We start from the raw sequence: 27,522 nt of genomic DNA, 5'->3' as shown, positions 1-27,522 counted from the left end.
CTGGAGGAGGTGGGAATGGAACTTGCACTGTAGTTCTTGATCCAATTTTAGGGGATTCTTATCCTGCATTTCAGTTTCCAGGGATGATGCCATGGAAGCTAACTCATGGTCCATCTTTCTCTCTAGTAATGACCAAAATAGATGCTGTGGCTGGAATCAACTATGGGCTGGTGGCACCTCCAATAACCACGGCTGAGACCCTGGATGTACAGATGAAGGTGAGGCTGACACTGAGAATCACACACCCTCACACTTCTGTCTCAGACACTCCAGGGCTCCCCAGTCCTTGGAAACAAATTTTATAATGTCCCCCACTTCCTATCTGACTCACCACCACCCTCTCTACTCTCCCAGCCTCTCCCTGCTCCAGTCACACTGGCCTCCCTGCCATTCCTGAAACACACCATGCCTGCCCGTCCCCAAGGCCTTTGCCCTTGCTTTTTCTCTGCCTGGGTGTCCTTCCCCAGGTTTCCACACAGCTCTCCCTTGCTTCCTTCAAGTCTTTACTCAAATATTCCCTTCCTAGAGAGGCCTTCCCAGATCACTATCACTGAAATAGCTCTTTCCTCTTCCCCTACATCCTGCTTTATTACCAATACACACACACACACAGTCTCAAGTCTGTCTCCCTCACTATGATGAGAGAGAAGGAGCTTCAACTGCTTTGTTCACTACAATATGTGCAGCACCTAGACCAATGGTTGGCACATAGTAGGTGCTCAATAAATTATTTGTTGGATGGATGAATGGGTGGATGGATATATGGATGGAGGGGTAGTTTGATGGGTGGGTGGGTGAATGGATGGGTGGGTGGGTAGACAGGTGGATGGGTAAGTGGATGGGGGGGTGGGTGTGTTGGTGGATGAATGAATGGATGGATAGATGGATGGATGGATGGATGGATGGATGGATGGGTAAGTGGGTGGATGTATGGGTGGATGAAAGAATGAGTGGGTGGGTAGATGGGTGGGTGGGTAGGTGGATGGTTGAGTGTGTGGGTGTATTGGTGGATGGATGGGTAGGTGGATGGGTGGGTGGATGAATGGATGGGTGGGTGGGTGGGTAGATGGATGGGTGGGTGGGTGTATTGGTGGGTGGGTGGATGGATGGATGGATGGATGGATGGATGGATGGATGGATGGATACATGGATAGTTGGGTAGGTTGATGGGTGGGTGGATGAATGGATGGGTGGGTCGGTAGTGGGTGGGTGGGTAGGCGAATGGGTTGGTGGATGTATTGGTGGGTGGATGGATGGATGGATGGATAAGTGGTTGGATGGGTGGGTGGATGAATGAATGGGCGAGTGGGTAGATGGGTGGGTGGGTAGGTGGATGGGTGAGTGGGTGGGTGTGTTGGTGGATGGATGGGTAGGTGGCTGGGTGGGTGGATGAATGGATCAGCGGGTGGATGGGTTGATGGGTGGGTGGGTAGGTGAATGGGTGGGTGGGTGTATTGGTGGGTGGATGGATGGATGGATGCATGGATAGATGGGTAGGTGGATAGGTGGGCAGATGAATGGATGGGTGGGTGGGTAGATGGGTGGGTGGGTAGGTGGATGGGTGGGTGAGTGTATTGGTGGATGGATGGATGGAAGGATGGATGGATGGATGGATGAATGGATGGATGGATAGATAAGTGGGTAAGTGGGTGGGTGGGTGGATAGAAGGAAGGATGTATGTTTGTATGTACGGATGGATGGACGGATGAATGGATGGATGGAGTTTTATTGCATGCTGCTCCCTCCCTTACTCACCACCCTCCAACCAGGCACACTGGCCTTACACTTCCTCAAATAGGTTAATCTTCCTCTCACCTCAGGGCCTTTGTCCTAGCTGTTCCCTCTGCCTGGTACTCCCTTCCTTCCCAATGCCCATCTGTACCCTGCTGGCTTCTTACAGTACTCTGCATGGATCTTCGCTCAGCTGTCACTCCCAGAGCAGCCTTCCCTACCACCCCAGCAAGGCTGGGTCCCACTCTGAAATTCATCCTGGATTGTGCCTCCTTCAGTCCTTCCACATTGGTGATTTCCCTCTTTGTTTACAGTTTGTTTGTTTCAAAACACATTCAATGTGAAAAAGAAAATTTAGAAACTGCAGAGGAATTCAGAAATAAATATAGGAAAGAAGGAAAAGATAGAAAAAGAGAGAGAAGAAGTACCTGAGTCTACAACCTAGAGATAAGCACCATCAATAAACAAGTGTAGATCCCTCCAACCCTTGTCTTTGCAGAAACAGAGGAAGATACACACACACACACACACACAGAGAGAAACAAATGTACACATATATAGGCATAAAAACAAATACACACAAAACCCACAATATAGAAACAGGAAAAAATGCACACACATGTACTCACATACAGACAACAAAATACACGCAGACATATATTTTGCATGTGTCATATTATATATTCTGCTTTACAACTTTAAAAAATCGATATGTGTAATAGGAACATCTTTGCCATCCACAAAATATCCTCTTGCAGCCCTTTACTGGCTGCTTGGTTTTTCAGCGGACAGCTTGGGATAAGGTACGAGTACAGTGCTCCCTCCTGGGACACTTGGGCTCTCCATTTTTTTCTACAAACGTAACCAAAGCTGCAGTGATCATCCTTGCAATTGTGTCTCTGTCCATCCTTGAGCATTCCCTAAAAGAGGAATTGCTAGACCAAATGGCATACTAAGAAAAAAAAAAAATGAATACCCACATATATCTAAGTGATACAACAGAGGAAAAGATTAAAACAATAGGTAATTATCTTCAGTGAATAAGAAAGGTCCTGTTTATCTCCTGGGCTCCTGCCCAGAGTTGATCACTGACAACCATGGAGTGTGTTAACTTCCCAGGTCCCTGGTTCTAAGCACTCACATAAATGCATAAGAAAATCCATCTAGGGGGGCCGGGCGCGGTGGCTCAAGCCTGTAATCCCAGCACTTTGGGAGGCCGAGACGGGTGGATCACGAGGTCAGGAGATCGAGACCATCCTGGCTAACACGGTGAAACCCCATCTCTACTAAAAAATGCAAAAAACTAGCCCGCCGAGGTGGCGGTCGCCTGTAGTCCCAGCTACTCGGGAGGCTGAGGCAGGAGAATGGCGTGAACCCGGGAGGCGGAGCTTGCAGTGAGCTGAGATCCGGCCACTGCACTCCAGCCTGGGCGACAGAGCAAGACCCGTCTCCAAAAAAAAAAAAGAAAATCCATCTAGATTTTGCTGATGATCTACATGAATGGGTACACACTGTTCTTCCACTTGCTTTTCTCACTTAACAAGATGATTTCTAGTCAGTACATAGGTCCATCTTTATTATTATTATTTGAGATAGAGTTTTGTCTTGTTGCCCAGGCTGGAGTGCGATGGCGTGACCTCCACTCACTCCAACCTCTGCTTTCCAGGTTCAGGCGATTCTCCTGCCTCAACCTGCAGCAGCTGGGATTACAGGCTCCCGCCACCACGCCTGGCTAATTTTTTGTATTTTAGTAGAGATTGGGTTTCACCACGTTGACCAGGCTAGTCTCAATTTCCTGACCTCTGGTGATCCACCTGCCTTGGCCTCCCAAAGTGCTGGGATTACAGGTGTGAGCCACTGTGCCCAGTCCATCTTATTATTATTAAGAGTTGCATGTATTCCATAATATGGAGGTTATGTTTGTTAATTTTAAGTAATAAAATAATTATAAGGTACAGAGAATGCTATACACTTCCAAGTACCCAACACACAGATTTAAGAAATCTTACCATTTTGTCATATTTGCTTCTGATTTTTTAAAAAATAAAAAACATTGTAGAAATAACTAAGGAGGCCCCCTTGAGTGCCTCTCCCCACACCCCAGAACCGTGCTGATGATGTTGGTGTGTGTCCTTCTTGCCTGTGTTTTTATACTTTTTATGGGCCTTTAAATTTTACATAAGTGGTATCCTACCATATGTATCCATCTATAATTTGGTTTTTTAAGCTCAACATTTATTTGCTAAAAAATGATCTGCTTTTGCAACATATTGCCAAATTGCTTTTCAGAAACATAAAGAGCAACCCTAGAAACTTATGAAAGCTCTCACCAAACACTAGATAGCATCAGTTTAAAGCACACACAACACTCAAAACAATTGACCTCTTTTCCCATTTTGCTAACTTCACAGATGAAACAAACAAGATTTCACTGTTCTTTTCATAGGGCTTCTGTGCTTACTAGCAAGGTTGAGGTTGAGACAATGGAGTGGTTAGGAGAATGTTCACTGGACATTGGAGGCCTGGGTTCAATTTCTGGCTCTGCCACTTACTAGCTGTGTGACCTTGGGCAAGTCACTTCACCTCCGTGTGCCTCAGTGTCCTCTCCTATACGATGAGCAAAATTATACCTGCCTTCCCAGGACTGGCATGAAATGCACTTAGAAACTAATGCCCAGGAGGCATTTGATGCTACTGTTAACTTCTGATCATTGCTTTTTCTTTTTCTTTTTTTTTTTTTTTTTATTTGGTCATTCCTTTTTCCTTTGCGAGTGTACAAATGGTGTCTTCAGCCCATTTTTCCCTGGGTGGAGATGCTGACTTATAATTCCTGAAGAACACCTGGGCTCACTCTGTTGCCTCTACCTCCAGGGGGAGTTTTACAGTCAGAACCACCACAATCCACCTCCCTTTGCTCCAGCAGTGATGGAGTTTCCTGCTGCCCATGACCACATGGTATACCTGGGCCTCTCAGACTACTTCTTCAACACAGCCGGGCTTGTATACCAAGAGGCTGGGGTCTTGAAGATGACCCTTAGAGATGACATGGTAAGGCTGGGCTGTGGGTGGGTATGGGAAGAACACTGGACCCAGAGTCCTGCAGCCCTTCCAGACAAATCTGGAAAAAGCTTTTCTCACATTGAGGGAGGTTAAGGTGTTGACTCTAGAGCCAGCTAGAGCTGAGTTCCAATATCGGCACCCCCCGTCTCCAGCTGGGTGGCCCAGGTCAATCACTCTACCTCTCAGAACTTATGTCTTCTGTAAAACACCAATAACTGGTTTTCTCCAAAGGGTGTCATGAAGATTCAATGAGATAGTAATGCCTGATTAAACGAGATATTAGTCTATGAGAGGACCGAACACAGAGCTTTGAACGTAGAAAGTAATGAATAAGAAACGTAAGGGCTACATTGACGAGTACTTGTCAGACTCTGTTATCCAGTCCTAGCATCACACTAAGGCAGAGGCAGACTCTGCCTTAGCCTTAATGTGGCATCCTATGAGATTGGTTTGAGGGCAGATTGGGCTTTCTCAGGAGCAAAAAGCAAGCAGGCGGTCACTGACTAGCTCCTAACCATTCTGGGCCAACTGCTGCAGAAGGTGTGGCTTGGCTTCCGGGCTGGTTGCTGCAGAATTTGTGGGTCAGTGCTCTGTTGTCACATAGGGGCTGGCCACTGTCGGTGTGTGCAGTCAGCCTCTCGCCCCCATATAGGACTTACCCCCTCCACTCCGTCTATAACAGCATCCTCCGAGATCCTTTTCTCATCTCTTGCTACAGATTCCAAAGGAGTCCAAATTTCGACTGACAACCAAATTCTTTGGAACCTTCCTACCTGAGGTATGGAAGACCTTGCTTTCCTTTAGTGAGCCCGGGGGTTCTGGGAGGACAGGGCTTTGCTGAGTGGATAAGGAGACCCTCCCCTCCACCCAACATACACACACAAGATCCAGAAGCAACCCAGCATGAAAGGGTGGAAACAGCTTCATCCCCAGAACAGAGAAAGGCTGCAAGTGCCCAGTTGATCAGGTGTGGGAGTAGATGCTGGCTGGAGGTGGAGGGAGGATCTTTCATGCAATAAATTTCTATTGAATGCCCACCATGTGCCTGGGGCCCTGTGCTGGGAACCCAACAAAACAGGCCACCTCCCTACCCTCCTGAAGCTCCCAGACCAGTAGAGAGAGAAAAATATCATCCAGACACCCAAAACAATAACAAAAATAATGTGGACTGTTACCAGTGAAGCCAACAGGTGGATGAGGTTACCTTAGACAAGGTGGTCAAGGAGGGCCTCTGTCTTTTTCTGCTCAGGCTACCATAACAAAATGCCACATACCAGGTGGCATAAATAACAGAATTTATTTCTCATAGCTCTTGAGACTGGAAGTTCAAGGTTAAGGTGTCAGCAGATTTGGTTTCTAGTGAGGGCTCTCTTCCTGGCTTGTAGACTGCCTCCTTCTTGCTGTGTCCTCACAGGGCCTTTTCTCAATGCATGCATGGCAGTGGGTGGGAGAGAGCTCTCTGGTGTCTCTTCTTATAAGGACACTAATTCTATCGGATCAGGGCCTGACCTACCATTATGAACTCACTTAACCTCAGTTACTTCCTTAGAGGCCCTTCTCCAAATGAAGCCACACTGGGAATTAGGGTTTCGACATATGAATTTGGGGGAACACAAACATTCTCTTCATAGCAGCATCTCTGGTGGTAAAACCCCATAAATTTCTACACAGAGAAGCTCTGGTTGGGGTGAGAGGTGCGGCCGGCAGGGGTATCCAGGAGTGTTGTCTTGAACCTTCTTTGCATAACAATCACTTTATTTTTACTCAGACTGTGGGTTTAACTGGGGGAAGATCAGAGACTAAGAGAGACGGGAAGAAGGTCACCAATGCCCTCCTTAGTTCCCCCTTGAAGCCGCTACTGCTGTCTGAGAAAGTAACATCTGCAGAGACCTGAAGGAAGGGAAAGAGCCGAGAGAGAAGAATGCAAGGAAAAGCATCTAACAAGGGGGAACAGAGAGGGCAAAGGGTTTTAGATGGCAAGAGAGTTTGTTGAGTTTGAGGCACAGAAAGAGTTCCGTGTGGCTGAAGATGGAAGACAAGAGGCAGAGGCACATGTGGTAAGGCTGGCAGGGTGCCAGCTGGCAGACTGTGCAATCTTAGGATTTATTCTAAGAGCAATGGGAAGACAATGAAGGTATTTAAGCAGGGGCAGGCCAAGATAGGATTCATAAACATTTTAACAGAAACTCCTTCTTTCGTTGGTTGTCTCCACTGGGGGCTGCAGGTGGCCAAGATGTTTCCCAACATGAAGATAGAGATCCACGTCTCAGCCTCTGCCCCACCACACCTGTCCGTGCAGCCCACCGGCCTTACCTTCTACCCTGCCGTGGACGTCCAGACCTTTGCCGTCCTCCCCAACTCCTCCCTGGCTTCCCTCTTCCTGATTGGCGTGGTAAGCTGTTCCTGGGTGTGGACAGATGAGGAGCCCCAGACAGTCCCAAGAGCACTGTCTTTGGAGTCAGGAGATCATGTGAATCCTGTCTGGATTCAGACCTGGATTGTGTCACTCCAGAGCCTGAGACTTGAGTCACTGTACTCAACGGTGCCGGCTCCTGAAGGTATTCATCCCCCCAGCCATTCACTAGTGCATTTGTTTACTTATTCATTCTATTATTCATTCGGTCAATTTCTCATTCATTCAATTATTCATTCCATGTTGGCGTGAAATATGTGTACTGTTTCCAATTCATTCACTTATATCTTTAGTCATTCAATTATGCATTTGTGTATTTGTTCATTCATTCAATTATTAATTCATTCAGTTATTTATTAGATTGTTGACTTGAAATATGCCTTTTCTGATTCCCACACGCATTCATTTATTCAATTATTCATTTACTTATGCCTTTGTTCAATTGATCATTCATTTGTATATTTGTTCATTTATTCATCCATCATGTATTCATTCATGCATATCTTTGTTATTCTTTCATTCACATATTTTTTAATCCTTCATTTGCCTCAGTTTTCACTCCATTGTTGATTTATCCATTCATCCCTTTGATCACTCCATCACTCCACAAAGATTTGATGGCACCCGTACGGCCACTGAGGGTGTGGTTCAGACACTCTCTGCACCAGGAAGCACTTACAGGCCTTAGGCAAGTCCACGTGGTCTCCCAAGCTGAGACCTGTTATTCCCACTTTGCGCACAGAATAGGTCCTGCGAGGTCATCCAAGGCCACACAGACTGCACAGAACAGCTGAGGTGGGAACCCGGGACTTCCTCCTCCTATTTTTTGAATGAATTAATGAATGAGGGATTGTGAGAACAGGGCTGGCCTGGACTGCAGCCCTGAAGTCTGCCTTATGTAGCCCCTCCAAGAGTGGCCCAAGAACTCTGAAATGGTCCTGGAAGTAGAGAGAGAAAATGGAATTTGGCTGACAGTTTAGGACTCAACAGCCACAAAGCCAAGGGAAGGGTCCCCACTCCTCCGGCTCTGCGGGCCTGACCCCACGGTGTGCGCTGCCCTGCGGAGCCGCTGTGAAGCTGACCCTTCTCGGTTTGGAGGCCTTGCAGCCAGGTGCCTGGGTCGGGGCACTTCACCCTGGGTTGTTGTTTTGGCAGAGCACGACTGGTTCCATGGAGGTTGGCGCCAAGTCCGACAGGCTTGTTGGAAAGCTCAAGGTGGATAGGTAAGTGGGCCTGTGAGGGGAGGAGGGGGCTCCCCCTCTGTCTTTGGTGTCCATGGGATGGCAGTGGCCCTGTGATGTACAGAAGCACTGCATTGTTGCTTTCCTGTTGGTTCATCACATTAAAACCTCAAAGAGTGTGCAATGGCCACAGTATCCCCATTTGGCAGACCATGAAACTGATGCTCAGAGAAAAAGTGATTTGCTCGAGGTCACACATTGTAGGTGACCAACCATCTCAGCTTACCTACAAATGTCCCAGTTCTAGCAGTGACAGTCCTGTGTTCTGGGACATGGCCAGTCCTCATGTCTGGGAGGCATCAGCTGATGATCCCCACTGAACCACAACAGCATCCAGCTGCCCCATGTCCCTGGCTTTCCTTGACACTAGAAAATCCCACTTCAACTTCTTCTCACCCCATCCTCGGGACTTTAACCACCATCCTCTGCTGGGAAACTCTAGAATCCACATGGCCCTGATTCGAGTCCCGGCAGGGGAGTTTGTGGTTAAGAGTGTGGCCCTGACATGAGGCTGCCTGCGTTTGAAGTGCAGCTCACCTTGGCAAGCTCCAAAATGCTGCCAACTTCAGTTCTCTGGCTGTGAAATAAGCCCAGTAAGGCCGGGCGCAGTGGCTCACGCCTGTAATCCCACCTCTTTGGGAGGGAGGATCACCTGAGGTCAGGAGTTTGAGACCAATCTGGCCAGCATGGTGAAACCCCGTCTCTACTAAAAATACAAAAATTAGCTGGGCATGGTGGCGGGCGCCTGTAATCCCAGCTACTGGAGAGGCTGAGGCAGGAGAATGGCTTGTACCTGGGAGGCGGAGGTTGCAGTGAGCCAAGATCATGCCACTACACTCCAGCCTAGGAGATAGCGTGAGACTCTGTCTCAAAAAATAAAATAAAATAAAATAAGCCCAGTAATTACTTTGCCGACAGCATCATTGTGAGCTGAAATGAGGTATTAATATGTGTTGAAGTGTTTAGAACACTTCTAGGGACAGAATAAACACTCAATATGCAAGAGGGAAAGAGAAACAGAAACTCAGAGAGAAATACAGGCCAGGCAAGGTGGCTCACGCCTCTCTCCCAGCACTTTGGGAGGCCATGGTGGGAGGATCACCTGAGCCCAAGAGTTCAAGACTAGCCGGGGCAACATAGTGAGACCTCGCCTCTACCAAAAAAAATTTTTTTAATTAGCCAGGTGTGGTGGTGCATGCCTGGGGTCCCAGCTACTCGAGAGGCTGAGGTGGGAGGATCAGTTGAGACTGGGAGGTCGAGGCTGCAGTGAGCCATGTTCGAGCCACTGTACTCTAGCCTGGGCAACAGAGCAAGACCCTGTCCCAAAATAAATAAATGGATTTTTTAAAGTAAAGAAATACAGAAAGGGAGGTTGAGACATAGAGAAAGAGACAGAGATACAGAGAGTGACACTCAGAGGAGACAGACACGAAGGAAGGGAGGGGAGAGATGTAGAAAAGGAAAGGCAGAGACAGAGGGAGACACTCAGAGAGACAGAGGAAGGGAGTAGGGGGCAGAGAGAAGGAAACACCGTATGCAAGCAGATGTGATGGCCCCCCGCAGTGAGACCTGACACCTGCCTCTTCACGTTTGCGCTGTTTTCACGCAGCCTTGACCCACATCCCTGCCCGGTCCCGCCTTCTCCCTGGCACCGAGCCGTCCTTCTTCACCTTGAGACAGGCCCCAGAGGTTTATGCGCAGCTCATTTCTCCTGGCATCGTGTTGACAAGCGTTACTGCTTCAGAAACGTATAGATCTAATTTCTCCTGAAACACCCATGGGCCTCTGGAGTAAAGGAGCTGGAGAGGATACAGCTGGGTGTGGGCTGAGCACAGGCTTTCTGGAATATGCAGGGGATGGGGATAGTGTGTGAGAGTCCATGGAGCAGAAATCCTGGGGCTACTGACTCTTGAGGAGCAAGGGCAAGTTTTCAAGCTTTGTACAGTGTTGGAGACAACCCGGGCTTTGCCTTCGAGGAGCCCTGTTTGAAACCCTGCTGTCTTTCTTTCTTGCTTACTTGCTTGCTTTCTTGCTTTCTTGCTTTCTCTTTCTTTCTTTCTTTTCTTTCTTTTTTCTTTTCTTTCTTTCTTTTCTTTCTTTTTTCTTTTCTTTCTTTCTTTCTCTCTTTCTTTTCTTTCTCTTTCTTCCTTCCTTCCTTCCTTTCTTTCTTCCTTTTGTCTTTCTTTCTTTCTTTCTTTCAGAGTTTTGCTCTGTCACCCAGACTGGTGGGCAGTGTGACATGATCTCAGCTTACTGCAACCCCCACCTCCCGGGTTCAAGCGATTCTCCTGCCTCAGCCTCCTGAGCAGCTGGGACTAGAGGCACACACCACCACACCTGGCTAATTTTTGTATTTTTGGTAGAGACAGCGTTTCCCATGTTGGCCAGGCTGGTCTTGAACTCCTGACCTCAAATGATCTGCCTGTCTCAGCTTCCCAAAGTGGTGGGATTACAGGAATGATTCACTGTGCCTGGCCAAAACTCTGCTTTATTACAGCCTGGGCAACATAGTGAGACCCCGTCTCTACAAAAAAATTTTTTTTAATTAGCTGGATGTGGTGGCATACACCTGTAATCCCAGCTAGTTGGGAGGCTGAGGTGGGAGGATCACCTGAGCCCGGGGGGGGTCGAGGCTGCAGTGAGCTGTGATTTTGCTGTGCAGTGCAGCCGTGACTACACTCTAGCCTGAGCTAGTGAGACCCCATCTTAAAGAAGAAAACAAAAAAGAAACCCTGCTTTGCTGATTGTTAGCTGTGTGACCTGGGACCATTGCTTGACCTCTGAGTGTCAGTTTCATCATATGTAAAAATGGATGTAATGGCCCTTGCCTCTTATAATATTACTGGGATTCAGTGGGATAAAGCACCCAACACAGCTAATGAAAGGTTGGGTTTCAATAAACAGCCATATGTTCCCCGCTTCCTCTGAGATCACTGTTAAAAATGTCATAAAGGCCATAAAGGAAAAATACTATATTGGCTCAGATAACTGAAAAATCCAAGGTTTTCAGGCAAGGAAAGACCCAGTGCTCAAATGATATCCTTAGGAATCTGTCTCCCTCTCTTGGCTTTGCTATCCTCTGTGCTGGCTTCACTGCCCAGCAGGCTGTCACCAAGTGGCAGCAAAATAGTCACCAGGAGTTTCCTTATTTTCCCAGAGAAAAGAGATTACCTCATTCCCAGTATTCCCAGCAGAAGTCCTGGGACTGACTTGCACTGGGCCAGCATAGGTCAGAGGTACATTCTTGCAGCAATGACTGTGGCAGGAGAGGTGGACTATGCCCTTTGGCCAGCATGGCCCAGAGCTCAGTGTGGGGTCAACAGCACTAACAATGCAGGGACTGTGTGAATTCTCCGAAGGAAACATTGGGGGGCTGTGACGGTGGAAGGGGAGTGGATACTGGATGGGAAAACCGGGCAGTGTCCACCAGAGTGGGTCTCTCCTCTCTAGAAACTGGGTTCTCACGCTAGTCGGGCATCTGGTGGTCTCAGTCCCCCCTCCCCCTCTCACAGGTTGGTCCTGGAACTGAAGCACTCAAATATTGGCCCGTTCCCGGTGAGTCTGAGGCCCTTGGTGGCTTCTTCCTCCTCCTGACCTGGTGGTGGGGAGAGGGACATGCCATAGGCTCGTAGCATTATTTAAGAAGCTACTGGCTCATTTGCATTTAATTTGGTTGTGAATTAATGATTCGAGAAGCTTGGTGGGCAGAGGGATCTGAGCCAGAATCCCTGCTCCGTGCCTACTAACTGTGAGGCCTTGGGCAAGTCACTTCCCTTTTCTGAACGCCAGACCTTCCCACCTAGGTAAGTGTAGAATGGTTTAAATGGGATTAAACATGCACAATCTGGTAGAGAAAATCTGCTCAACAAATATTTGTTGGATAAACAAATGAATTACTTTATCGAGCACCTATTATGTGCCAAGTACTGCTCCAAGTGCGGAGTAGGCTGATGCACAAGACGGGGAAGTGATGCCTTCTCAGAGCCTTACATGGCAGCAGGAACACAGCACAATAAGAAATAAAAGGCCAGGCACAGTGGCTCACGTCCATAATTCCAGCACTTTGGGAGGCCAAAGCAGGAGGACTGCTTGAGGCTAGGACTTCAAGACCAGCCTGGACAACATAGCAAGACCCCATCTCTTATAGAAAATAAAAATTAAGTGGGTGTGGTGCCATGCACCTGTAGTCCCAGATACCTGGGAGTCTGAGGCAGGAGGATGGCTTCAGCCTGGGATTTCCAGGTTACACAAGCTAAGATCATGCTACACTGCACCCCAGCCTGGGGGACAGAGTAAGATCCTGTCCAAAAAAAGAGAGAGAGAGAGAAATCATTTCAGTCCCAATCAAAGCTATAAAAACCAAAGCAGGGATGGGTGGAAAGTGGTGGTGGAGAATGAAGTCAGAGGATGTGATCAGGGAGGGCCTCTCCGAGGAGGTGATGTTTGGACTGAAGGAGGAGAAGGAACCCTGTGGTGGGGACAAGCTTGGCATGTTTGGGGAATGAAGGGAGCCTGTGTGTCTGCAGCAGAGCAAGTAGGGGGCATTGGAAGAGATGTGGCCAGAGGGGCAGGCATAGGCTGGCTCATTCAGGGCTTTCCGGGCTGGGCTAGAGGAGGGGAGATTGTTGTATTGCACAGGCAGTGAGGAGCCAGTGCACTGTTTACCGCAGGGAGTGCTGTGGGTGGAGTTATACCTTTGTAAGAGCTTCCCCTGGCTGGGGTGGGGGGATGGATTACAGACAAGGGAGTCAGTGGGAGGCTGGTGTGTTTGTCTACGTGAGATGCTGGGGGTGGGGACTCAACCAGGAAGAAGAGAAAGATGGTGGATTGGAGACATATTTTGGAAGTAGATTTAGACAGAACTTAGTGAGAGATGTGAGCCTCTTTTATAAGGTGTATTTAAATATTTAACGCATATCAGTCGCACACCTTCTTCTGCACCCAGCATCATACTAGGCACAGTGGGGTATAACACGTGGTCCATGTCTGGCAGATTTACACAGCACAGAAGCCTCCCTCATGGCTGTGTGGTGAGGGAAAGGATTGTCCAGGTGACTTCCAGGGTTTTGGGTGGAGCAGCTGGATAAATGGCAGAGCTACGTAGTGACATGGAGAAAGGGCTGGTAGGAGAGGGAGGAGCAGGGAGAAACCCAGCTCACGTCGGTGGTTCCCCTGCCCAGGAATCACTGCTCATCATTAGGTAGATTTGCCCCTGCTGCCCTCACGAGGGGCATTGATGACGAGTTGCCCCTGTTAGCAGTAAGTAGTCGCCCATGTTGTTCAACACCAGCCACACAGAGTGCCTGCCCTGTGTCTAACATCAGAAGCTGCAGTCTGCTGATCCTGTCCAGGGTCTTGCTACATTGACCTGAATCTCCTGCTGGCCTCTGGTTGAATCCCAGTTTCTGCTGCTCTGGAGAACATTTCCTTAAATTCCCGAGATGCCCCCAAGTTCCCCACCAAGTGAGTGCCTTGTAAGCCCCCCAACCCCAAAGTCATACCATCCCAGTGTCCCCTTTAAATCTGATAAAAATCCAGCCAGCCATTTCCACCGAATGAGATTCCAAAATGGAAGGACCAAATGCAACCTCACTGTATTTTCATGGACTTAGTGGTTCCAAGGCTCTCTTGGTGGCTTGACTAAGTCCATAAATAATTTCTACTTCTGTAGAAAATAGAAATTTAAAGTTCCCAGGATTCATAGGAAGGAGGGCACGGCATTTGGTGAGGCCAGGGAATAACAAACCAGGAAAGGAGACTCGATTGTTCCAGAAACAAAAATGTGTATATTTAGAAGTTGTAAATGTCACAACTACAGGCAAGCCTCTTGAGGGTTTTACAGTATTTTTAAATTTTTTTATTATTGCCAAAGCAAAACATATGCACTATAGGGCAATCAGAACCTACAGATTTGGAAAAGAAAGAAAATAAAAACCACGCATATTTTCATCACTTAGTTAATAATTTGGAGTATATGCTTCCTGACCTTTTGCTATGCCTATTTAATTAAAAAATGAAATGATGTGATTTCTATAGCCTGGTTTTCCTCACTCAAAAACATATCATGGTTATCTCTGTGTTGATACTTACATTTCTGCAATATCATTCTTAACAGTTGCATAATATTTCCTTCTATTAAAGTATTACCATTTTCCACCAAGTGATTCCCCTATTGTTGGACATGGAGGTTGCTTTTAATGTATTGTTTTGGATACATTTGTTGCTTTGGTCAACATTCTTGCATCCACATTTTTTCCTACACCCTACGTTATTTCCTTAGGATAAATCCCTTGGAGGAATCTTTGCTAGCCCAAAAGGCACACAGGGGTCTTGTTATGTTGCCCAGGTTGGTCTTGAACTCCTCCTGGTCTCAAGTGATCTACTCGCCTCAGCCTCGCAAAGCACTGGGGTTACAGACATGAACCACCGAGCCCAACCAGGCACACATAGGCTTTTGATGAACACTGCGCCAAATAGCCCTCGAAGAGGTTGATTCGATTTGCCCTCTTACTGCAGTGTCTGAGAGGACACATTTTTTAAGCCAAGCTTTTCCCATTTGAATACTCTCTGATGACCTTCCTCATCATTGTTGTGAGTTGTAAGGCCTTGCACCTTACAGTTGAGAACATGCTTTACATCTGGAACCATCGGAGCAAAAGAAAGCACTTCCATGACCTTGACTGGGCTGCCAAGTGTTCACATATCACTTGCGTCCACCTCTCAGCAGTTTTCCCAGCTGTGCGGTTGCTGAGCAGCGCTAGGGGAAAGGAGGGTGACAGAGGTGGGGAGATGAGGACTGCTGGTCCCGCAGGGTCCTGGCGATGCAGGACCATCCTCCCATCCTTCCTCTGATTTCCAGGTTGAATTGCTGCAGGCTATCATGAACTACATTGTGCCCACTTTTGTGCTGCCCAGGGTTAACGGTAAGGAACCTTGAAGAAACCATTCATTTTTAGTCACGGGGGAAGAGGGTGGGGTTGATTACCTACAGCCACCTAATACCTGGCCCCAGGTGTGAGGGCTGGGCAGTGGTGATGTCCAGTGAACCTCAAATGGCATCTGACCCAGAAACGGATGGAACAAAAAGGGAACTCACATGGGTTGACTTACTACACATGGGTTGATTCATTATTGCATGAATTTGTCCTTCCAAAACCCCCATGAGATGAAGGATTATTAACATCTCCGACTTTTATGGGAGGAAGTGGAAGAACAGAATGATTTAGTGACTTAGGTCACAGAGCAGACAAGGGGTGGGGCATGAGTTTGATCCCAGCTGTGAAGACAAAGCCCAGGGTCTTTTTCCAACTCTGGAAGAAGGATGAGGGGGTGCCCTGATAACCCCTCCCAGAGCTTAGATCACCACGCTGGTAAAAACTTCAGGCAGGCCTGCCCCTGATCTTTGAGAGCAAGGGGCAAAAGTACAAATAGAGGCCCATATAACCTGTAACTAGGATATTTAGAACTTACTGATTAATCCAACAAATTATCATATGAAATATGATACATCAGTCCTGGGATCTGTCCTCCTACCTTGACAAATGTAGCTTTGTAATGACCTGGGAGGCCACGTTCTAATTTAGATTTCTCCAGAGTTCCATGTCAGAATGTGGCGGTATGTGGGGCACAAGCCCTGGCCACTGTCCGCCTCTGGCTTTATCCTTAACGTTGAGGAGTTTCATGCACACATGCATTAAATACCCCTAATTACACACCACGCTCTGTCCACACCATTGCAAGCAGCAGATTTTTGGTTTAGTGTACACCAGTGGTGCTGCACCCTCAGGAGGGCCGTCGTGGGGACAGAGTCCACTCAGGTCCTAGAGGTAGACTTGGGGCTGATGGACAACGGGTGAGAAGTACAGACTCCGGGGCAGCCTTCCTTTCAGGCATGTACGCCCATACCTAGGGCCAGGCGTGCCAGTTCAGGGAGGCTTTCTACCCAGGCTCTCTGGCCTTCCCTCCTCCTCTGCCCTTCTCTTTCTTTTCTGCTGGTCCTCACCATTGGTCTCTGTCACAGAGAAACTACAGAAAGGCTTCCCTCTCCCGACGCCCGCCAGAGTCCAGCTCTACAACATGGTGCTTCAGCCTCACCAGGTGAGTCCCAGGGTCTTTTCCACACATCTCCCCTAATGATAGTGACCAACAGCAGCCCATGGCCGCAATGCTTCCTGCATGCCAAGCCCTGTGTCAAGTGCCTTCTACCCTTACAACAACCCTGGGAGGTGGGTGCTGTTAAAAAACAGAGAAGACAGACCAAGTTTCAGAAGAGCCACACAGTGTTAAATGAAGTCCAGATTCAAAGCCAGGTTCCTGGCTTTGAACCATTGCTGCATCGTTCCCACGCTACACTCGGCAAAAATGAAATACATTTATTGGCCAAAGAACCTCTTTTATAAGGTGCATTTAAATATTTAACAAATACATGTTGCATGCCTTTTGCACCCAGCATCATACTAGGCACTGTGGGGTGTAACATGTGGTCAATGTCTGGCAGATTTAGACACAGCACAGAAGGTTCCCTCATGGCTTTCACCCAGGCCTATCTCCATCTGCATTTGACACGATGCCTTTCCTGGGCATGCTTTCTTCTCTTAGTCGCCAGCACTCCCCTAGCTCCTGGTTGTCCACCTGCCACCTCCTCTGCTTGTTCTCCCACCCCTTCTCTGCAAGCTGGAGATCTCCAGGACCCCTCCCCAGGCCTCTTCTCTTCCCCCACCAGTGGCTGGCCTTCATCACTCTCGTCAACCTCTTCAGGCTTAGCTGCCATGTGTGTGCCACCCAGCGTCCCAGACATGCTTCCAGTCTTTATTTTTTCCAAACTCTCAGCTTGTGCATTTGCAGGCTCCCTCAATGTCTCCACCCTGAGGCCTCTTAAACCCAGCATGTCCCCACAAAGCTGTCACCTCTGTAGCGAAACCATCACCCAGTGTTGCATTTGTTACCTTGGTCAAAGGCTTTCCTGATAACTTGTGGCCCTCATGGGTAGCCTTGCATCACCCAGATCCCGCCCTCTCCCTTTCCCCCAATGTCCAGTCCATCAATCCTCAATTCTTCAGACCAGGGAGCTAATTAATGGGGCTGAGAGACTGTAGAAAAATAGCCAAGAGTGCAGAGGAAACACATACCGCATGTTCCCCACCTTATACCAAGTTCATGCTTTTTTAAAAAAATGACCCATGGCACAATTTAATTTCTTCATTTCTAAAAATCCTGAGTGAAGGGCACAAAGGAGCAGAGAGAAGTGGTTTTGCAGCCTTGATTGTAACAAGCACTCCCTTGAGCTGCCATGAGGCAGGGCTGACAAATGAAGGCCTCTAAAACAGCCTGGGGGGGTCTCCATGTCTGAGAAGGAGGCAGCTTCCAGGGAAGCTGCTGACAGATTCGCAGGTGTTGGCAGCTGTTGATGTGTAGATCCAGGCGGCGAGACACTGAGTGACCCCCACTGGCCCTACCTTTCTCCTTCCCAATAGGCAGGCTCCCAAAATGTCCTTCTTAAAACTCCAGCAGCTGCACACTCACAAACAAGGGGTGCATCTTAACTGGTGACGACATTCTCATCTCTCCCTAGAACTTCCTGCTGTTCGGTGCAGATGTTGTCTATAAATGAAGGCGCCAGGGGTACCAGGGGCTGTCAGCCGCACCTGTTCCTGATGGGCTGTGGGGCACTGGCTGCCTTTCCCCAGGGAATCCTCTCCAGATCTTAACCAAGAGCCCCTTGCAAACTTCTTCGACTCAGATTCAGAGATGATCTAAACACGAGGAAACTTTATTCGTTGGAAAAGTGCATGGTGTGTATTTTAGGGATTATGAGCTTCTTTCAAGGGCTAAGGCTGCAGAGATATTTCCTCCAGGAATCGTGTTTCGATTGTAACCAAGAAATTTCCATTTGTGCTTCATGAAAAAAACCTTCTGGTTTTTTTTTTTATTTTATTTTTTATTTTTCCTGTGAATTCTGTGTGCTGGTATTGTTTCTTGTTTTATGTTCATTTATTTATTATTCATTGGCTGTAACCAATGTGGCCGGCAGTGCCAGTTTACAGCACAGATACAATCATCTCTTTTTATTTCTGTAATTAATCTATTGAGTCCCCACAGCCTCCATTAACAGAAAGTCTCATTGTTCCAACTGTCCTTGGGATTTTCTTAGTCCAAATTCCTAATGTCACACAGAGAGGGTCTGGAGAATGGATCAGTCCACTATGCTGTTGTTCTTTCCATTACCACATGGTGTCGCTGTTGACCGGTCATTCTGCACAGCCCATTGTCCTGTGTAGTCACCCGTCCACTAGGACTGTTGCTCCCGTCACCACCACACAGTGTCGCTGTTGAACAGCTAACCTGCACAGCCCGCGTTCCCTGCCCCACTCTTGGGCTCCATGGTGATGACCCCCACTTCATCCATGTTCTCCTGCCCAGCCATTGTCCCCAAAAGCAGAACACTAGGCCAGGTGACAGAGGCCATTAGAGTTTTCTGCTTCAGTCACATATTTGGGTGCAATTAGCACTTCCCCGTGACTCTCCCAGCCCTGGTGTGGAAGCCAGATCACCAGTCCAGACTGTCTTTGGAATTCTGGGGAGTTTCCTTGGGGGCTTTGGGCCATTTCCTGCCATGGGACATCAGAGGGGGCTATCTCAGCCCATTAGATGGGGTTTTATGGATTGTACTTCAAATTGATTGAGGAGTCCTGGAAGTCCTTTCTATGCTGCTGAGATTTGCTCTGAGACCAGAAGGATGAGTGACAACACACTGGAGGAGTTTGATGCAGATGGTGGAGTGGGGGACCACATGACCAGATTTAGTTTTTAAAATGTTTTATTGTGACTTCTGAAAGCATCAGAAGGACAAGAGTGCAAGGAATGGGCACAAATTAGGAATATGTTGTTATTCAAGCTTCAACCAGGTTGGTGATGGTAAAACTGAAGAGAAGCATTCGTAGCGAGCAAAAGCAGATAAAGGGTATTTATTTTATTTATAAAGAAAAATGTACACAATTCTGCTGACATCACTGATTCTCTGTTAAATGGAGGTAAAGGCTCTAGGGCCACAGAAGAAGAGGGGACCATTGATCAAACACTCTCAGGAGTCAAGCAAAGGGCATAAATGATCTAATTGAATCCTGATAGCATTCTTCATCCCCCAAGATGGGAATTGCTCAAACCTTTTTGGCTGCTGTTTTTGAGACAGAGTCTTGCTCTGTCGCCCAGGCTCGAGTGCAGTGGTGCGATCTCAACTCACTGCAACCTCTGTCTCCCAGGTTCAAGCGATTCTCCTGCCTCAGCCTCCTGAGTAGCTGGGACTACAGGCATGTGCCATCATGCCTGGCTAATTTTTGTATTTTTAGTAGAGATGGGGTTTCATCATGTTGGCTGGGCAGGTCTCGAACTCCTGGCCTCAACTGATCTACCTGCCTTGGTCTCCCAAAGTGCTGGGATTACAGGGGTGAGCCACCGAGCCCAACTGTTCAAATGTTTTAAATTGAGTTACCCTTCCCTGATCACACAGCCAGCAGGTGGCAGAACTGGAATTCCCACCTAATCTATACCCACACGTCAGAGCCCACGCTCTTTTCGCTCCTCCCAGATGTCAAAATCTTGTCTGTTCTGGGGGAGTTGGCATGTTTAAAGCAGAACTTCTTTGCTCCGTGGCATAGGTTGTACACTGTAAAAAGGTACCAGGTTGAGGAAACAAAAGTCTTTCTCTAATTTGTCCACCAGGAGGATGCATCTTTTTCTCCACTAGCCAGGGGCTAGTGGAGGCCCTGAATAGAAAGAGAAGAGCAGCTAGCAAGGGCGGAAGGAAGAGAGAGAAGGGAAGCACAGTGTGGGATAGACTGGGAGGCTATGAGGACTGTTAAGGACTCTAGGTTTTGTTCCAAAAGATAAGGCAAGGCACTGGAGAGTTTTGAGCAGAAGAATGTCACAATCCAATTTGCATTTGAGCCCTCTGGCTGCTGGGGAGACTTGCTGGTAAGTATGGAGACACACCTGCCATCCCCACGCTCATTCTCTTTGGAGTTAGCCCCCTTCTACACCTGCCCTCTACTTTCTGTAACATACAGGCACCCCTGCTCCATGCTCTATAGGGGAAAAAAAAAAAAGCAATTATTAGGTTGGTGCAAAAGTAATTGCAGTTTTTGCCATTACTTTTAATGCAAAAACCGCAATTACTTTTTTTTTTTTTTGAGACAGAGTCTCACTCTGTCACCCAGGCTGGAGTGCAGTGGTGTGATCTTGGCTCACTGCAACCTCCACCTCCCAGATTCAAGCCATTCTCCTGCCTCAGACTCCCAAGTATCTGGGATTACAGGCACACGCCACTCTGCTCAGCTAATTTTTTTGTATATATATATTTTTAAATATAGACAGGGTTTCTCCATGTTGGCCAGGCTGGTCTCAAACTCCTGACCTCAAGTGATCCACCCACCTTGGCCTCCCAAAGTGCTGAGATTACAGGTGTGAGTCATGGAATCCAGTCTTGGCCATTACTTTTAATGGTAAAAAAACATAATTACTTTTCCATCAACCTAAATATTTCTTGGACCTGAAGACTGGTGCATTGTGCCTGGGAACTTCTCTCTAATGGTTGAGAAAAGGCAGTTGCTTGGGGGTTAGGGTTTGAGCAGCATTCGCCAACACACTCCAAAGGTTCTGCCAAGTTGGTTACAGAACCACTATTTGAGCAGCTTCTCCCTTCAGGCTAAGCATTGTCTGCTGCAAATGACTGCAAATGTGTATTCAGGGTTTCTTTGGGTGGTGTTGAAAATGTTCTAAAATTAAATTCTGGATGGTACACTTTAAATGGGTTAATTTTATGGTATATTAAATGTATGTCAAAGTGGCAAAAAACAATTGAAGGAAAAAAAAGGAATTGCTCACTCCAAACCGCCTAAAAGCTCACCATCAGAGCAGCTTCCCTTCTGGGATAAGCATTGCCTTCTTGGGGTCCTTTTGGAAATGCTGACTTATTAAATAAACATGAGGGAGGAGTACCCTATGCAAGGAGAGAAGGTGGGAAGGGGCACAGGAAGACTAAGCACTGTCTTCATCATTTTGCCATATCCCGCTAGCGGCCATAAGCAGCCCTGGCCCTGGGTCTGTCTCTTCAGGCTTATTATCCTATTTAATCCTCATGACAACTGCTAAAGGTAGACACATTGCCCTCCTTTTTCAGATGAGGAGTCTCTAGAAAAGTTGTGTGGCCTGCTAAGCTAACTGTTTGGAGCCGGGGCTCTGGAGTCACCTGGCAATGGTTTCAAACATAAATCCAGCCCGCCCCCCCAAGAGCTGTGTGACTTTGCAAATGTTCCTTAACCTCTCTGGCCCTCTATTTACTCCTTTGAAAAGGAGAGTTAAAACCTTGCCCTCTTCTTTGGCATGAGGTTATTGGGAAGAATCAGAGGTATGATTGATAGGGTCGTGGCACAATGGTTAAGACTGTGAACCATGATCCCAAATATCTTGGGTTTAAATTCCACCTCTGCTATTTGCCAACTGTGTGGCTTTGGGCAGTATACTTAATTCTCAGGTTTTCTATTTCTCATCTATAAAGGGAACATCATAATATTACTTACCTCATAAAGTTGTTATGAGAATCAAATACATGTCAAATCTGCGGTACAGGGGTTGACAAGAGTAATCCAAGTTTACTCTAATTTGAATAAACACAGTTCTTCTTACTATACTGTAAAGGCTATATCTGACCAGGTGCAGTGGTTCATGCCTGTAATCCCAGCACTTTGGAAGTCTGAGGCAGGCAGATCACTTGAGCCCAGGAGTTCGAGACCAGCCTGGGGAATATGACGAAACCCTGTCTCCACTAAAAATACAAAAATTAGCCAGGCATGGTGACAGACACCTGTAGTCCCATCTTCTTGGGAGGCTGAGGCACAAGAATCACTTGAATCCAGAAGGCAAAGGTTGCAGTGAGCTGAGATCATGCCACTGCACTCCACCCAGCCTGGGTGATGCAGTGAGACTCTGTCTCAAAAAAAAAAAAAAAAAAAAAAATACTCCATCTGGCTTGCTACGGTAGTATTCCCAACACCTGCCACATAGTAGGTGATCAATAAGTGTTTATTTTTAAAATGATCTGGGATTTCAACCCACATCTGCATAACTCAAAACCATTATGCCAGTGATTCTCAAAGTATGATTCAGGGCTGTCTGCCTGAATGGGCCTGACCCCAAGAATCAGAGCCCCTGGCGGGCCAGAAGTCTGGGTTTATCCCCGCCAGTTGAGCAATAGGCTCACAGTGTGACCTGGGCCAGTTCTCCCTCTCTAGGTCTGTTTCCCCATCTGTAAAAGCAAGGGCTCTCTGGGGTGAGGAGCTGTTTATCCACATGGCCAGTCCTGCTCCAGGGGGGCTCCTGGTATCTCAAGACATGCAACCTTCAAGCCACAAAGGATCGTCACTGACATTACTACTTTTATTTTGTAAGCCTGCATGTCTCAGGGCTCATGTGTGTGTGCCTGTGTGTGTGTGCACACAGGCACACATTCAGATCTGCAGGTGATGTGGCTTGGGGAGAGGCTGCCATAAATATTAAACTCCCAACTCCAAAGTACCCTGCAGAGATTCAGAACTGCAGGAATTCATAATATCGTTCTCTTTCAAGACTCAGTGTTCTCAGGAGTGTGGGCACCGTCATAGAAAACTATCGAAAAGGAGAGTGAAGAGTTAGAGAACTGCTGAGCTCAGAGGGAACTCAGAGCTCATTTAGTCCCTTGTTCCCAAAGCTTCAAGCATGATCCATGGTCAGCAGCATCACCCTCACCAGGGAGCTTGTTAAAATGCAGAGGCTTAGCCCCCAGAGGAACACGATGGATCAAGATTTGCATTTAAACAAGATCCCTGGGGGACTTGCCTGCACGTCTTTGTTTCTGAAAAGTTGTCCTAGTCCCCAGCCCTCATCTGCATTTGGGGGAAACTTGAGGATCAGAGAGGGGTGGAGTTTGTTCCAGGTCCCCCAGTCCATTAGCAGCAGGGCCTTGACAAAAACCTGTGCAGACTCTATTAAAGGATTCAAAGCTCTCTACAAGAGATAGGCGTTTGCACAAAAGATGAGTAAGTGCAGAAGAAACGCACAGTGTTGCTACTTGTGTCCATCAGGGTTCAGGCAGGAAAAGAGAATCCAACTGCAATGGTTCTTGGGATTTGAATAAAGTGGCTATTTCTAGAGTTGGGGGACAAGCTTGAGGAAACCAACCAGGGACTGTTATCCCTAAGGCTCAAGCAGCAAAGAAAAGCATCTGGGTATCCCAGCCCAGGGAGATAATGGGAGCCACGGACAAGGGCTTATCAGGAAGGACACAGCCAACTGCCACACTTGTGATCAAGAGAAGACAGCAGGGAAAAGTACCCTGACATCTGGCCTCCTGCCATGCCACCGTCTGGCTGAACCCAACTAGAGATGAGGAAACTGAGTCACAAAGTGCCCAAAGTCACCCCGTGGGGGAGTCAGGATTCAAATCCTGGCCATCTGGCCCCAGAGTCCATAAAGATAAACGTTAAGGTTTGTTTATTCCTTTGGCAATTATCTACTATTTGCTGCTCAGTATTCTAGACACTACGGATTCCAAATTCTGGGTTTTTCAAAATCTTTTCGGTAACACTTTTGTAGTCAGAATGGTATCCGCGGCGAGTCCGCAGCACTGCCAGCCCTTGTCTTCTCAGAGGAAAGAATTCAATTGAGAGATGGAGGCAAGTTTTAAAGCAGAGGCAAAGGTTTGTTGAAAGAAGCAAAGTTGGGCGCAGTGGCTCAAGCCTGTAATCCCAGCACTTTGGGAGGCCGAGACGGGCGGATCACGAGGTCAGGAGATCGAGACCATCCTGGCTAACACGGTGAAACCCCGTCTCTACTAAAAAATACAAAAAAAAAAAAACTAGCCGGGCGAAGTAGCGGGCGCCTGTAGTCCCAGCTACTCGGGAGGCTGAGGCAGGAGAATGGCGTGAACCCAGGAGGTGGAGCTTGCAGTGAGCCGAGATCCGGCCACTGCCTGGGCGACAGAGCGAGACTCCGTCTCAAAAAAAAAAAGCAAAGTGCAGTTGAGAGATCAAGTGCCCCGCTCAGCCTTTGGCTCGGGGTTTTTATACACTGGCTTGGTTCTGGGGTTCCTTCCTTGGGCGGGCTGTTACGTCACCCCTGCGTGCGCAGTGACCTGCCAGCCCTTGGGAGGGGCCGCATGCGCAGTGTGTTTACTAAGGTTGTGCGCATGCTCACTTGGGGCGATTTTCCCTTACTGGTCTGTCGCACCAAGAGAAAGATCATATACAAGTCAGACTCCTCCATTTGCCCTTCTGCTCATGGTTAAGACCTTACCAGGGAATTGTGGTTTGCTGGCTCCAGATGACGTCAACTATCTGTTAGGGAACTCCTCTCCCTCTCGGCGCCATTCGTGGCCACTTATGTCAAAGGGACAGTTTTATGATTGCCTGTCCATCATTTGATGCACTGCCATTTCTGGGGACCCTCTCCTGCACAAGAACACAATAAACATCCTCGTTAAAAGAGCCCCTATTTCACTGCAATAAGACTGAGTGGTGGCCAGAGTGGTAGCAGCTGTTGCTTTTGTGGAATTGGATGGACAGCCTGGTAGGAGAAAGGCCCAGGGGTTCTGACCAGCACTGGGGTCATGCTGCTCCCTGAGGCCTCTGCTGGGTCCTGGGCCATCAGCAGGGACCTTAGCCAGGAGTGGGAACCTGCAGGGGTGGAGGCTGGGCCTGGGCCACTTGGCAGCTCTAAGGTTGCTGCTGTGGGAAATTCCCAACCCTGCAAATGACCCCCAGCCAGGGACATCCTTAAACTGCGGCCAGAGGAAGAGTGACATCTATGTCCCCATAAGATCCTTATGCTCCAGAATGTCCTCCCCCACTCTCCTCCGCTCCTGGGCAGGCTGAGGTCCAGGAAGCAAAAGCCCCTAGGCACACTGGGGATGCACCTGTGAGCCCTTCCCTGCTCCAAAGCCTCCCAAAGGCTGGCTCCTCACCCTGAGGCCTCTGCTCAGCTTATTGCCTCCCAAGAGAAGCCTGCCCTGACCAGCGTTTTGGAATGGCATCCCGCAGACCTGGTCTTAAATTCCTGCTGAGTGACTGCGGCCTACATCACTTCACCCTGCTAAACCTCAGTTTCTTCATCTCAAGACAAGACTAAAATATGCACCTGGGGTTGCTGATGCAGAGATGAGAGGAGACGTGCAGCTTAACCAGCAGAGCACCTGCACATAGTAGGTGCTCAATAAATATCAGTTTCTTTTCAATTCCTGCCAGGTGCTGCAAGGATCTCAGGAAATGGAAGACTCAGCCCTGCCTGCAAGGAGCCACCAGACTGGTGGGGTGGGGGCTGGGGGGAAGGACAGAAGAGGACCCCAATAAACCTCAGCCCCAGTGACGGGAGCAACGCGGTACAGAGGAACAGAGAGGCCTGGACTGTGGGGTTCCCTGGGCTTAATGTGGGATGTCCTGATCTTAACCTCAGTGCCTGCCTGTGCTGTTTGTGACCTATTGGGACTCACCCTGTTAATCCCAGCACATTCGATTGGTTGAGGCCATCATGAAGACCTGCCCAATTTCAAGGGAAGGGGACAGAAACACTGTCTTTTGATGGAAGGAGTATCAAACAATTCGTGGGCATATTTTTAAAGGACCACAATTACCAAAAAGCAGAGTGGTTCATGCTGTGGTGGGGAAAGTGCGAAGGGTTCTGGGACCTCAGGGGAAACCCTTTCTAGAATCCAGAAAAGCATGGGAGTGGTCAGGGAAGGCTCCCTGGGGGTGAGGGCAGAGCAGAACTCCCAAATGTAAGCAGGGCTGGGGCAAAACTCTAAAAATTAAGCACAGTCCATACTATAAATTTTGTTTTCCAGAATGAAATTTTACTATCTTTACTTACGACAAATATATGCCAGGGACCATACCCCCAAGAAAATAAAAATTTTAGAGGCTGGGCATGGTGGCCCAAGTCTATAATACCCGTATTTTGGAAGGCCAAGCAGGAGGCTCACTTGAGCTCAGGAGTTCAACACCAGCCTGGGCAACATAGCAAGACCTCGTCTCTACTAAAATACAAAAAATTAGCTGGACATGGTGGCTCACGCCTGTAGTGCCAGCTACTCAGGGGGCTGTGGTGGGAGGATCACTTGAGCCCAGAAAGTTGAAGTTGCAGCGAGCGATGATCGTGCCACTGCACTTCTGCCTGAGCAACAGAGTAGACTTTGTCTCAAAAAATGAAAAAAGAAAAAAATATTTACATATCAACAAGCAAAACCTTTTTTTTTAACACTTATAATTCTACCCCCTAACCAGAGACAAGGCCTCATGACTCCTTTCTAAATATTTTCCAGATTGTTGAATATGGAAGCCTATTTTGAACCCCCCCAAAATAGAACCTTACTCTATGGTGCCATGGGAAACGGATGCCTCATGAGACCCCTTTCCTTGCCAAGAAATACCTTTATCTCTGCAGCCTCACTTTAAAGTGTGTGTCATAATTCATTTAACCAATGACCTTCTGTGGGATACATGAGGTTGGGTCTCACTTCTCCTGTTTCACACAGCATAGCAATGGTATCTTAGAGCAGTGATTTACTGGCACACTGACGCAATTATGTGCTTAGGGGCAAGTCCCTGAAATTGAATTCCTGGGTCACAGGGCATGTAGCTGTTTAAACATTTGCCAATTGCCTTCCAGAAAATTTTATCACCAGCAAGGTTTGAGAGAGGCTTTTTCCCATGGGGGAAAACATTTATTTTTTAAATAAACAGAGCCGGTATATTTAAAAAAAAAAAAAGAGAGAGAGTTTGGATGGCGCCAGACGTGGCTTCACTCTCAACCCTGCCGTCTGCTGGGTGTAAGATCTTAAGGGGACTATGTGGCTTCTTTGAGCCTCAGTTTCCTCATCTGCAAAACCAAGCCTTCCTAGCCGAGCTCTTAAGAGACTGGCTGAGATGAGGCAAGACGAATGGTGATGAATGTGGGTCTTTCCGTGGGGAGGGTGGACAGGGATGATCATAGAAGCCAGGCTTCCTCATCCACTGATCTGGGCAGTGAAAACTGGCTTCTAAGTATGACCTTATG

General features: G+C 47.9%; 1 protein-coding gene across 1 annotated transcript in view; it reads left to right on the top strand.

Annotated features, from left to right (window-relative positions):
- LOC105496326 (bactericidal permeability increasing protein) overlaps positions 1-18,375 on the top strand; it is a 34,545-nt gene extending 16,170 nt beyond the window's left edge. The window contains exons 7-15 of the mRNA XM_011766658.2: positions 127-218; positions 4,603-4,779; positions 5,510-5,569; positions 7,016-7,183; positions 8,360-8,427; positions 11,958-12,000; positions 15,305-15,368; positions 16,466-16,542; positions 18,017-18,375. Coding sequence (XP_011764960.2) covers positions 127-218; positions 4,603-4,779; positions 5,510-5,569; positions 7,016-7,183; positions 8,360-8,427; positions 11,958-12,000; positions 15,305-15,368; positions 16,466-16,542; positions 18,017-18,055 — 788 coding nt within the window. The 3' untranslated portion in view covers positions 18,056-18,375. The remainder of the gene's footprint in view (positions 1-126; positions 219-4,602; positions 4,780-5,509; positions 5,570-7,015; positions 7,184-8,359; positions 8,428-11,957; positions 12,001-15,304; positions 15,369-16,465; positions 16,543-18,016) is intronic.
- The last annotated feature ends 9,147 nt before the right edge of the window (positions 18,376-27,522 follow it).

Source organism: Macaca nemestrina, chromosome 15 (genome assembly GCF_043159975.1).
Source record: "Macaca nemestrina isolate mMacNem1 chromosome 15, mMacNem.hap1, whole genome shotgun sequence".
NCBI lineage: Eukaryota > Metazoa > Chordata > Mammalia > Primates > Cercopithecidae > Macaca > Macaca nemestrina.
Note: the sequence above shows the minus strand (reverse complement) of the source record. Positions and strands in the feature narration are given on the sequence as shown.